The following is a 12,815-nucleotide window of genomic DNA, read 5'->3' on the forward strand; positions in this document are numbered from 1 at the left end:
GGTATTACATTTTCAACCATGCCTCCATTCCTCCTATTTTTTGTGCAGATATTCTCCGAGTCTTTTCCATGGTTAAAAAAAGGAAAAGGGAAAAACCCCACACCTTTTTTCTTTATTATAAAAGTAGTATTTGTTTGATGGAAGAAATTTGAGGAATATGAAAAATTGTACAGAGACATCTGTGATGATTGCCATTCTCCTCTTAATGTATCTTATAATGTTCGTGCTGAAATTATTTCATTTATACCAGAAAGTTTGAACTCTTTTATTTTTAAAATATTTATTTTTATTTCACTGCATAGGGTCCTGGTTGTGGCACTTGGGGTCTAGTTCCCTGACCAGGGATCGAACTCAAGCCCCCTGTATTGGAAGTGCAGTCTTAGCCACTGGACCACCAGGGAATTCCTTGAACTTTTTTCTTGATGTTAATGTTTGCTTTGGCATATTCTGTTTAACCTGGAGCCACTACTGTTCACAGATCAGATCTTCTGGAATTTTAAGTTCAGCTTATTTTTTGGTCAGCTTTTATATAATATTATTTTACAAGTGAACCTAAACTGCTGATATTTCTGTTTCAGTTCTGTTGTTCATAGCCTTGTCTTATATTTAGATACTCTGTTCACATGTCAGCTCAGTCTTTGTTTATTAATTTTTTTCATAGATGTTTTTTCCTCTATAAAGTGATTTGAGATGTTTCTTAGGTTGTGCAATTATATTTACTATTGTTTCCTTCAAGTTCAGACCATAAGTGCTTCCTGAGGGAGTGGAAGTCGTGTCCGGCTTCACTCAGTCATGTCCGACTCTTTGTGACTCTTTTCTCTAGGCCTGAATACTGGAGTGAGTAGCCTTTCCCTTCTCCTGGGGATCTTCCCAACCCAGGGATGGAACCCAGGTCTCCCACATAGCAGGTGGATTCTTTTACCAGCTGAGCCACAAGGGAAGTCCAAGAATACTGGAGTGGGTAGCCTATCCATTCTCTAGTGGATCTTCCTAACCCAGGAATTGAACCGGGGTCTCCTGCATTGCAGGCGGATTCTTTACCAACTGAGCTATGAGGGAAACAAGTGCTTCCTAATTACCATTTAATTAAACTTAGTTTTTTAAAAAAGATTATTCCCTGTTTTATAAAATGGGGTTTAAGGTTGGGGTTGTGTCATAGTTTTGGTTTTGATGGTTTTATCCAATGGGGAGAAGTATCCTTGATAGCTTCCGGTGGTCTTTTGTAAAGATGTCTTTTAATCTTTTTTATCCCTTGAGGGATTATTATACCCATTTTTACTCTAGGGAACTGGGGTTTCTCAGATTTAGTGCTTGACCAGTTTCCTGTAGTTACTTAATCAAATAGTTAAAACTCCAAATCTGGGACTCTTTCTATGAATAATAATGCCCCAGAGTTTGTGAAGTCCTTTTAAAATAGTTAACATCGGGCTCTTTAGTGATAACTTTCAAGTTCTTTTGTAGATTTTTGTCTCTGTGGGTGACATCTGGGTTCTGGCTACCTCCCATTCCATTTGGTATTGCAGACACTAAGCAATAGTGGTTAGAATTAGAACTAGAAATGGGAATTACTTGGTGGTCCTGTAGTTAAGACTCAGTGCTTTCACTGCTTTGGGCCCTCGTTTGATCTCTTGTAATGAAACTAAAATCCCGCAAGTTAGGTGGAGTAACAGAAAAAAAGAAATAGAAATAGAAGGGTGTTTTCTTGTGTATAGATTTATTTGTTGATATTTCAAAATTTTTAATATAGGAACTATACTGAATGTACTTTGAAAAGTTAAGAATACTTACATAAACATGTATATTTGCAAAATATAAATTGTGTTATAACTCTATGGTTTGTTTTTTAATTTTAGTTATTTTAAATTATGAAAGCATGATAACACATTTACAGGAGACTTGGAAAACACAGAACAAGGTTACATGTAGTTCTACTATTAATTATGTAGTTTTATAACCTGCTTTTTGCACTACACAGTGGATCTCAGTCCTTCCATATCAGTAGATGTATTTCTGTCACATACTTTCATGGCTGCATAGTATTTCATCAGTAATTTATGTAATTAATTGCCAACAGGTGGACCCTTAGGTTGTTTTCCACTTTGCTATTATATGAAAAAGCTGATGTTACCAGTCTTGCAGGTACACTTTTGTATGTTTTGTCTTCTATCCCTATCATAATTTCCTAGTAATAGAGTTGTGGGGTTAAGACATAGAGACAGTTTAAATTTCCATATATACTGCCACATTTTCCTCTCAGAGGTTCTGCCAGTTTATGCTCTTAAAGTTGGTTTGAATGCTCAATTTCCCCATCTTCTCCAGAGCTGGTATTTAAAAAAAAAACAGCAGCAAACACTTAACATAGCACTTCTGATGTGTCATGCACTGCTGAGTGCTTTCCCTATCTTTATTTAATCCTTCATCAGCATTATGAGATGGGTGCTGTTGTTTTCCCTATTTTGCAGATGAAGGAATGGAGGCTCAAAGTGGTAAATTACTAAGGTGTTATGTACTTGATAAGTGACAGAGGCAGCAGAGGCAGGATGCTGATCTGGGAGGTCTGATTCTAGAGTCTGCCTGTTAAACAGCAAATTATATTCCTTGTTCATCTTTTTCAAAATTTAGATGACATGATTATTTTCTCCTGTTTTTGAAGTTTTTTATTCTTTATTGAGATATAATCCACATAACATAAAGGTTACCATTTTAAAGTATACAACTCAGTGGTTTTTAATATATTTAGTGTGTTATGCAACCATCACTGCTACTTAAAATATAATTGCAAAGTGTTTCCGTCGCTCCCAAAATAATTTCCATACCTGTTAACAGCCCCAATACTCCTCTGTCCTTGTCCCCTGGCAGCTGTATAGAGGCTTCAGTTTGTGGATCTGTGAGAGGGAAGCACCCAGGTTTGCCAAGCTAGCCAAAAATAGGAGTAAGGGAGAGAGTGTCCAAATTTGAGATCTTTGGTAGGGCTAGAAAGACCCTGGGTACCATTAATACCCAGCTTGAGATCTAGGTATTTCTTTTTTATCCTGGAATAGATTGTCCTCCCCATCACCTTGCCTGAAGCATCCTGACATACAGGCGTTTAGAACTGAAATAGGCAGCAGGGAATGACTGTAGGTGTTTGATTGGAGGACTGACATGACCAGAATGGTGTTTAACAAAGGGTGGTTTTGGCAGTAGTGTGCAGAATCGGATGAAAAACATTGGAGTCAGATTAACTGTATAGCACATGTGAATTTCTTTTGTTTTATATAGCTTAGAGATCTTTTAGTCATCTCTTCTGTGAATGCTGTTTAATATTAATGTAAACTGCTTTTGGTTTTATATCGTGAACTATTGAGCAGTTTATTTTCCCCCAATATCTTTATAGCAGAAGATAACTCATGTAATATCGTTAATTTAGTAAACAAGTCGAAGAGAACTTAATTCCTAGTTCATCTCACTTGCTGAGACTGAAGTCAACATTAACTGGACAGGTCTGCTGTTTCAGTTTCCAATGACTTGTGTCATTACAGGTATCTCTAAGATCGGTCTGGGAAAGGAGAGGAAGTGAATCTTTGTTGTATACCTCTTGTTCTAGGCGCTGTTGCTTTTTAATGCATTATCTCATCTAACCATTACAGCATCTAGGGGAGGTGATGTTCCTCTAAAATACGAAGAACTAGCCTGTGCACCTGGCCTGTATTGGCCCTCAAACTCATGCTCTGTCCATTGTATGGCAGACTGTGTCTGGGCTTGTTTGAAATCACATCGACTCTTTTTCTCCTGTGCTCAATTGTGTCCAGCTCTTTGCAACCACATGGACTGTAGCCAGCCAGGCTCCTGTGTGCATGGAACTTTCCAGGCAAGAATATTGGAGTGGGTTGCCATTTCCTTTTCCAGGGAATCTTCCTGACCCAGGGATTGAACCTACATCTCTTGTGTCTCCTGCATTGGCAGGTGGATTCTTTACTAGCTGAGCCACCAGGGAAGCTCCCCCTTTAAATATAACTGGTATAAAAACTTGAAAAGAGAGAGAAAAAAAAAAATCCATGTTCCACTGGTGCAAACACAGTTGGATTTTCCTATATATGTTTTTTTATACATTATATTGGTATATGTATAGCTTTGTCTTCTACCTTACTTAACATTCATCAGCATATTTCCATATTGTTATATAATATACACAACCTTTTAAACAGCTGTGTAATATTCCATGGCTGTGTCACACTATTTCCTGGTGTGGGATATTTTAAATGTTTAAATATTCTTAATATTTCCACTGTTTTCAGTGTAGAGATTGTGGAACTGTCATGTAGGCAGTTGGACACAGTGTCAAGAACAAACAGGGCATCTTTTGGGAGTGAAACCGTCCAGCAGGGGTCATGTCAGGTTGGATTGGTGTGTAGGTTTTCCCAAATACTATTTTTTTTCTTTTCATTTTTTTCCAAATACTATTAACATCTAGGCAATGAGAATAAACCCTCTGAAATTTTCTTAAGAACATGGTACAAAGTTTGAACATGTCCTGAAAGAGAGTCAATAAGAAATCACCTAGAGATAAACTGAGTATTTCCACATGTTGTAAAGTACTTAAAGAATACTTATCATTAAATCCTATTTAAGTATTAATTTTTAGGACTTTGCTCAGCAGTGCTCTGAAGACTGGAAATAGCACTGGCAAAAGCAGATGAGAATGGCTTTAATAAGGTTGGGGAAAACCAGCTCTGAAGACTTGAGTCGTGGGAGTGGAAGAGTGCTGAAAGAAGTAAGATGAGATATTACAGTGGGATGGCCAAGGACAGAATATTTTTATACATAGTAGGAGCCCTCTTGTCTCAGTGCTGTAAGATTCTGGTAGTTGGTTAATCAAGAAAGTTTTTAAAGTCAGGAGTCACAAAATGATTTGTAAATGTATTTTAACTTAAAAATATATATTTATTAAACAATATTTTGAAAGAGAGCTCAGAGTTTTTCTTTGAGAATAACTAGAGTTTCCCCATTCTTGAATAAACCACATTCATAATGCATTGAGTACACATTCCAGTTTTAATGTCTTTAAAAAGGAATTTAAAGACTTGCAGATGCAAAAACCTAGATTTTTATCTTGCCTCCATCTAAGGCAACAGTTATTTTTAAAAAGGGACTCTTCCTAAGTCTTTCTGTAGCATCCAGTTTTATTTTCATAGAAAATTTATTTTCTTTCTTATGAAGAGTTGAAACCACATAATTACAGTAATGAATACAGTTGGTAATCAGACTGTGTAACATACATAACCAACTCTTGCAGCACAAGAGAAGCTCTCCTGATTGGAGCTCAGGTACTCATGAATGTTCTAGAGAGTGACCTAGTAGCTTTGAGGATTCACTGAGCCATGGGCATTGGTTGGCATGTTTTACAGACAAAAGCACACTTGGGTTAATCTGGAGTGTTGATTAAGTCGGGAATAAATTCTAAGAGTGACGTGGATTGAGCAGCAGCAGAAGGAAAAAGGAGTGACTGAGAAGTGGTCAGAGAGTTAGTTGGGGGAATAATTAAGATTACCAGGTTGGAGTGGGGGAGGCCAGGTGTGTCAGCTCCAGTAGACAGGTCAAGAAAAGAGCTGGAAGACTTAAGAAGAAAGGTGTGGGATCTTTAGAATAGAATGATTTTGACCTTTGATAGAATTTTGATATGAAAGGGGAAAGAAGCCAGGCTGATGAGATGTTAAAACATTCTTAAAGGAGGACACCCACTCTGAGCCTCCTGTTGCAATAAAAAATAACGGTAGTAATGTGCAGAGATTTTGCAGATTGCTGCTGTTTGACTCATTTTCTTTATAATGACTGTGTTGGAGAATTAAACATAAAGCCTTTTATTTCATCTTTTACAGTGGGTCTCGCCTGGTGGTGAGTTTGTTCCCTGGGGGATGTTTTGTAGTGTTGAGACATTTTTGGTTACAGCTGGTCCTACTGGCTTCTAGTGGGTGGAGGCCAGGGATGTTGCCGAGCATCCTGCAGTGAACAGGGTGGCCCCCTCCAACAAAGAACTATCTTACCCAAAATGTCAGTAGTGCTGAGATGGAGAAACCCACAATTCTGTCATAACATCTTGCAAAGTTAATTCACTTTTTGGCTCCCATAATTACTAGCTAACTCATAAGATCCCCCAGTTACCTTCTGTTTAATTGGAATGGTGGTAGGAAAGTCGCATCATTCTGGAATGCTAATGGATCTCATTTTGAGCTGCAGCCTGAACCTAGTTAGTGGTGCCAAAAGTTGGGGGTTCTGGCAGTTCACATTCATAGTAAATAGGATTTCTTCCCTTCTGGTATATTGTTCCCCAGCCTTGGAAAGTTGATGAAAATTGAGACAAGTTTTACATTTAGAGAATTATATGATGGGCACATTTACAACTAGAACTAAATATTTCTGTTTTGAATCCACTCTTCTGAGTGATTCTGTGTGTAAAATATTTCTGTTTGGAGAACTGATTTTTGGCCTTAGAAATGACTAATCCTTCTGAATTCCCACTTGGGGCTCAGGAAGGCAGGTGTGTTATCATCGTTATTATTGATAGGTAGTAGAGTGCCCTCCTGATGCCTGGTACTGAACAGAAGATGACCCCAATTCAGAATTCTTTCTGTACTGATTTTGCACTAAGGCCATAGGTTCTCAAATTTGTGAGGAGTCAGGGCACTGGAAAGTCATGATACTCTTGATAAACTAATTTTTATCAAACTATGATGTAGCACCCAATTATTTAAGACTTTGCCTGGACTTCTCCTGTCCAACCAAGACTTTGTTTATCAGGCTGAGCTTTTCTGTTTTACCTTGTGGTTTAGTTGCTAAGTCCTGTCCGACTCTTGTAACCCCATGGACTGTAGCCTGCCAGGCTGCTCTGTCAATGGGATTCTCCACTGACAATTCTCCATTGGCTAGAGTACTGGAGTGGGTTGCCATTTCCTTCTCCAGGGGATCTTCCCGACCCAGGAATCGAACCCAGGTCTCCTGCACTGTAGGTAGATTCTTTACCAACTGAGATACCAGGGAAGCTTCACCTTAGTATGAATGATTATTCTCCCAAGGTGTTGTTTGGTCTGTCATGCAAACAGGTGCGTGTGAACATCTTCATGGCAGGGAGGGTTTAGGCTCTTGATTGCGGTTCCATTGTGCTTTTAAAATACAACAGATGAAGTATTACAACTCAAAAGAATCTGAAGCCAAGATAGCAAGTCTTAAAGCGTGATCTTGACCCATGGACAAAATAAAAATTTTATTTATTGTTGTTTGATATGTTTGATTTCATTGGAACCCACTGTGAATCTTGAAGCTACAAAGAAGTAAGAGAAATACACTAAAATTTATTTCTCAAATCTTGCAATTCTTTTCATTTCTATGGTCCCTAAAATTGATTAAGCCTGTGGTTGAGCAGAGATGTCATGCTTTCTTATCTTCTTTTCTAGAGCAGTTCTTAATGAATATTTAGTTATGTTCCTTGGGTTTTAATGTGTACCTAAGACAGTAACTGGAACCTGGAGACCTTGTGCGAGTTCCCTGCAGGAATATAAGTAGACAGAAAAAAACAAACCCTCCACTTAGTATCGAGCCTCAGGAGGTAGTGTGAATGTTTAAGGGGGGAAAGAGAAGTGAATGTTTAAGGGGGGAAAGAGAAGAATGAGTGAAAATTGAAAGATGAGGAAAACCAAGAACATAAAGCCTCCAGAGCCAAGGTGAAAGGAATCGAAGGATGGTCACCTCTGCCTTGAATGCTATGTGAAACATTGAGAGCGGCAAAACAATGGCATTAGTTTCCTATAGTTTTTGTTTCTGCTGATCTTCTAAAAAAATTTTTTTTACACATATGCTTGAACTTTAGAGCAATCCAATTCTATGCACCTGAGATCCATTTAAGGAAAAGAAAAAAAAAATTTTTGTAACCTATAGTTACATAGACATGCTTGCTTTAGTGTAATGCTTGGTTCAGGGTGGTTACTCAAATAAGTACCCTGACTGTCCGCTCCTTGGGTGTTTAGGTACTAGACTATCCGTTCCTCAGAGGGTCAGCTGGGAGTGGGAGCCGTGAGACAAATGGCAGAGACATACTGCAGAGCCCTGAGGACAAATGGGGCCGAGAGCGGCAATGGTCAACCAGGGGCGCCTGTCCCTAGATAGAGAAATAGAACCTCCTCACGTCAGTCCACTGAGGCCTGCTTTGCCATCTAGAAGTAGAAAACAACCAGGGATGAGGGACTGCAGGAGAAATGCTCACTGAGATATGCTTGCCAAGACCTCATGTCCATCTAGAGCTGCAGGAAGGAGGTCTTGTGTTCTTCGCAGTGTCTCAGCTGTTGAGCCACAGAGTCAGGAGCTAACCTGGGCTTCTCTGCTTCCAGACTCATGAATTCGCCTCCTCATTGGGATGAGTTGTCTTTTTTTTTTTTTTTTTTAATAATGTTGCTTGTTTATTTTTTGGCTTTGTTGGATCTTTGTTGCTGCGTGGGCGTTTCTCTAGTGGTGGTGAACCAGGGCTGCTGTCTAGTGGTGGTGTGTAGGCTTCTCATTGCAGGGCTTCTCCTGTTGGGGAGCACAGGCTCTAGGGGGTGCAAGCTTCAGCAGCTGCAGCGCGCAGACTCAGTAGTTGTGGTTCTTGGGCTCTGGAGCACAGGCTCAGTAGTTGTGGCACGTGGGCTTAGTTGCTCTGCCGCACATGGGATCTTCCTAGATCAGGGATCGAACCTGCGTCTCCTGCATTGGCAGGGAGATTCTTCACCACTGAGCCACCAGGGAGGCCCTGGGATGAGTTTTTAAACAACCATTTGTTGATTGTTTATATAAGTGCATTTGTTGTTGTAGCTCTCATTCCCACTAGGGAGGATATGAAAATTGGCTTTGTAGTGGTTTTCACCCAGTTCCATGTGATTGGCAGCTTTTCTGTAACCTGGAAGCAATTTATTAGGTTTCCTAGAGAGATTATTTTGATCGTTCCAGAATAAGACTGACAGTCTTGGAATAAGCACAGAATGACTGCAGAATACTTGTATTGTTGATAGGCTCTGCTTCCTGTGGTAGTAAAATTATATCAATCATTTAAAAATTTTGAATCTATGAAGATTTTGAACCTCTTTCTTTGCATATAAATGCCCCATATATACTTACGGTGTGAACTACTGTATATATCTATTATGTGAAATTCAAGCTTACTTACTTTATCATTCTTTTGTAATTGAAACTGTTGATCTGTCTAGAGTGAATAATGATCACCCAAAACTTTTTCTGGGTGCCAAAAAAGTCAAGATTTTTTTTCAGTTATTCTTATTGGCTGCCCTTAAAAGTAACTCAGTCACTAGAAAAGTAAATTATTAAGATAGTAAGAAGACTGTCTTAAGCTCTTGGCAGGCAAAATAAAAAAATTCTATGGATTTCCCTTTTGAGAATTATGTGAAATCCTGACATTTTGAGCTTTATTTTGCTTTGCTTTATGTGATTTTAGGCACATTACTATGCACAACTTTTTTTGGGGAATCTTGAACATTTCGTGTCCCGTGGAACTTAATTTTTGTATGTTGTGACTTATTATACTTGTCGATGAGATATAAGGATTTTTTTTCTTTTATTTATATATGTACATTTGGATAAAAGGGACACACACACACACACACATATATGAAACAGTTTTTCCTCTTTTACAGAATTAAATGTGAGGGAATCTGATCTAAGAGTTTGTGATGAATCGTCATGTAAATATGGAGGAGTCTGTAAAGAAGATGGAGATGGTTTGAAATGTGCATGTCAGTTTCAGGTAAGAAAATCAAACCTTTTCTCAAAAGTTTTAACATTTGTCATATTTTGTAATTCTACATTTTTTAAAATTAAAAAGCTTATTAAAACACCTTGAACCCTTCAATAAATTTGGGTTCACAGCCCACCGATTCTTGTCAAATGAAACGCTACTGTTTGTACCTTCCATTCTTTTCTTGAATGATAAGGACAGACTGGATCTCATAGAATGTGAAAATGCCTTGAAAAAAATACTAAAAGTTTTGTTCAAATGTAAGGTATAATCGTCACTGAAAGGAAGTAAGGTACAGATTGCAGTAGAGTCACTTATTTAAAATGTTGGTCTTTTTATCCTCTTTCCTTCTCTTTCTTGTCTTTCGCTTTCCCTTATTTGCTGCTGTCTCACCCTAACCCTGGAGAAGGAAATGGCAACCCACTCCAGTATTCTTGCCTGGAGAATCCCATGGACAGAGGAGCTTGGTGGGCTACAGTCTACTGGTCGCAAAAAGTCGGACACGGCTGAGTGACTTCACTTTCACTTTCACTTTCATCTATTTTTGGCCAAAGAACATGACTGCCTCAGGGTAGATCCGAGTTAGAGATGGACTAGAAAGGGGGAATCTCAAACTAAGAGTGCGAATATCTTTATTTTTCAGATGCTGTTTTAGTTGTGAGTTTGTTGTCTAAAAACAACAAAAAGAATGGAAGTGAAAATGTGCTACATTTTTTTTTTTCTTTTGATTGTGTCACATGGCTTGTGGGATGTTAGTTCCCCTGACCAGGGACCATTGTTCACAAAGTGGTCACTTATTCAGAATTTGTGATGAAACAAAAAAGGGACTGGAATTTTAAAATTCATTATCTTATTCTAATTGTACCTACTATTTTGGATTTTAAAGGGAAGAAAGGGAAGAGAGATTAGGAATAAAAGCAAAGGATAGTCAGTATTTCTAGAAACCCTATACAGCTTCAGGCATAATTCTGTATGATCCATCTGAAAATAGATAGCATATTTCCCACCCTTTCTTAGGATATTGTAATGAGAATCAGAATCAGAAAGAGACCTTGATTATGAAGCCTTTTTGAAAACTGTTAACTATCAAGTTTATTTTCATTAAAAGAAGTAGGAAGTTTAAGTAAAGGAGGAAGCGGTGGGGAGTATACTGATGACCAGCAAAAAATGTTCCTTTTGGTCAAAAGGGACTTTATAATCCACTGTTTATTGACAGTAGCCACCTTTGAAGTGGCTTAGCTAACCTTGTGCCCACCCCTCCATGGTTCCTCATGTAACAGTAGTCAGGCCAGTGTAACTGCTGTATATAAAATAAGTAATCAGCATGGGCCCACTGTATAACACGGAACCCTACTCAATATTCTGTAATAACTTACATGGGAAAAGAGTCTTAAAAAGAATGGATATATGCATATATAACTGAATCACTTTGTTGTACACCTGAATTAACACAGCATTGTAAATCAACTATAATATAAAATAAAAATTAAATTTAAAAAATAGGCAGTGTTATGTCTGCCTGCCCTCTTGCTCCCTAAACCTTCTTAAGAAGGACAGTAACTAAAGTGGGCTTCTTTCCTTAAAAGAAGGTGTTGATGTACATGATATATACCAAGCCCTCATGTACTTTTATTTCTTCTTGTTCTTCATGTTAGATAAATTTTACTTACCTACATCAAGGTTCACTGATCCTTTTTTCTGTCATCACCATTCTGCCATTCAGTGAGTCTTTACTTTCAGATACTTTATTTTTAGAATTTATAGTTTCTGTTTGAGATTTCTTGTCTTTTCATTCCTTACAAGCTTATTTTCCTTGAGCATAGATATTGATGCTTAAAAAATCTTTGCCGGTTTCGACATCTGGGACATCTCAGGCATCATTTCTATTGATTGCGTTTTCATTTGAGAATGGATTGTGTTTTCTTTTTTTCCCTATTTATTCTGACTGTATCCTACACATTGTGAATGATGTGTTTTCTAATGTTTGAATTACATTCCTCTGAGTATTGTCATTTTTGAAACAGTTGAATTGACTGAAAAACAGCAGACTTTGTCCTTCCTGTTTGAGCAGCAACACAAATATCGTTTATTTCAGGCTTAGCTGGTCTGCTTGGAGTGTGCCCCATGAGTGGTTGGTTCAAAAGTCAGCCACAGAATCTGGGGCTCCCTGCTTTCTCTCTCCTTTCTGGGCCTTTCTCGCTCACTTCCCAGTGGCTTTGGTTGCTCTGAATTCTATCCTCTGGGTCTTCATGCAACAAAGATTGCAGGTTTTCGCTGGATATTTTAGCTGTCCTGGGTGAGGAAAACTGGGGCTATTCCCCTCTTCCAACTGGTTTTTATTTCTTTAGGTTAAAGTCCTTGATGTGGAGTTGTTGGGCCAATGGAATGCTCATGTACAGATTAGCATTCTCACCAAGAGCAGTGTTACCAGCCTGCTTGTTTCGTTTCAGCCTCTTGGTAGTGAATTTTGTCAGTCCTTTTAAATTATATAAATCTGAAAGGCAAAGAAACTTTTTGCATTTGATTACTGGAGAAATTGGAAATGTGCCATACATTTATTTACCATTTTTTTGAATTAATAGTTCATATTCTTTCTATTTTGGGGAGTATTTCCTTTTTCCCTGTGTTGATCTGTAAAGATACATGTGTATACTGTATCAATAAAATATAATGTACTGTTTGTGTTGTTCTTATGATATTGCTTACTGTGCTGAATATTTTATATCCATTAACTCCTAAATATTTTATATATATTTATATATAAAAATTAACATAACTTAAACTCTTATGAGAACCTATGATGTAGGTATCATTTTGATACATTTTTTAAAAGTGTGGTATTTGCCATAGTAAACAACTTGAACATTATATAAGGAAAAAATGTCTTCCTTCCACTCCAGACTACAGTTACTCTTCTCAGAGGCAACATCTGTTAATTCTTTCATTTCCTTTTAAAAATATTCTGTGTTTTACTAATACATAATTGTTTCAATTTCTTTTAAGTACTAAGTCACTTATGCATGCATGGTAAGTCACTTCAGTCTTTTCCAACTCTTTG

At 37.9% G+C, this 12,815-nt stretch overlaps 1 protein-coding gene across 1 annotated transcript in view; it reads left to right on the top strand.

Moving 5' to 3' along the window:
* Positions 1–12,815, top strand: part of TMEFF1 (transmembrane protein with EGF like and two follistatin like domains 1) — a 98,304-nt gene that overhangs the window by 18,094 nt on the left and 67,395 nt on the right. Inside the window, exon 2 of the mRNA XM_068974269.1 lies at positions 9,657–9,766. Coding sequence (XP_068830370.1) covers positions 9,657–9,766 — 110 coding nt within the window. The remainder of the gene's footprint in view (positions 1–9,656; positions 9,767–12,815) is intronic.

This window comes from Capricornis sumatraensis, chromosome 6, assembly GCF_032405125.1.
Source record: "Capricornis sumatraensis isolate serow.1 chromosome 6, serow.2, whole genome shotgun sequence".
Classification (NCBI taxonomy): Eukaryota; Metazoa; Chordata; class Mammalia; order Artiodactyla; family Bovidae; genus Capricornis; species Capricornis sumatraensis.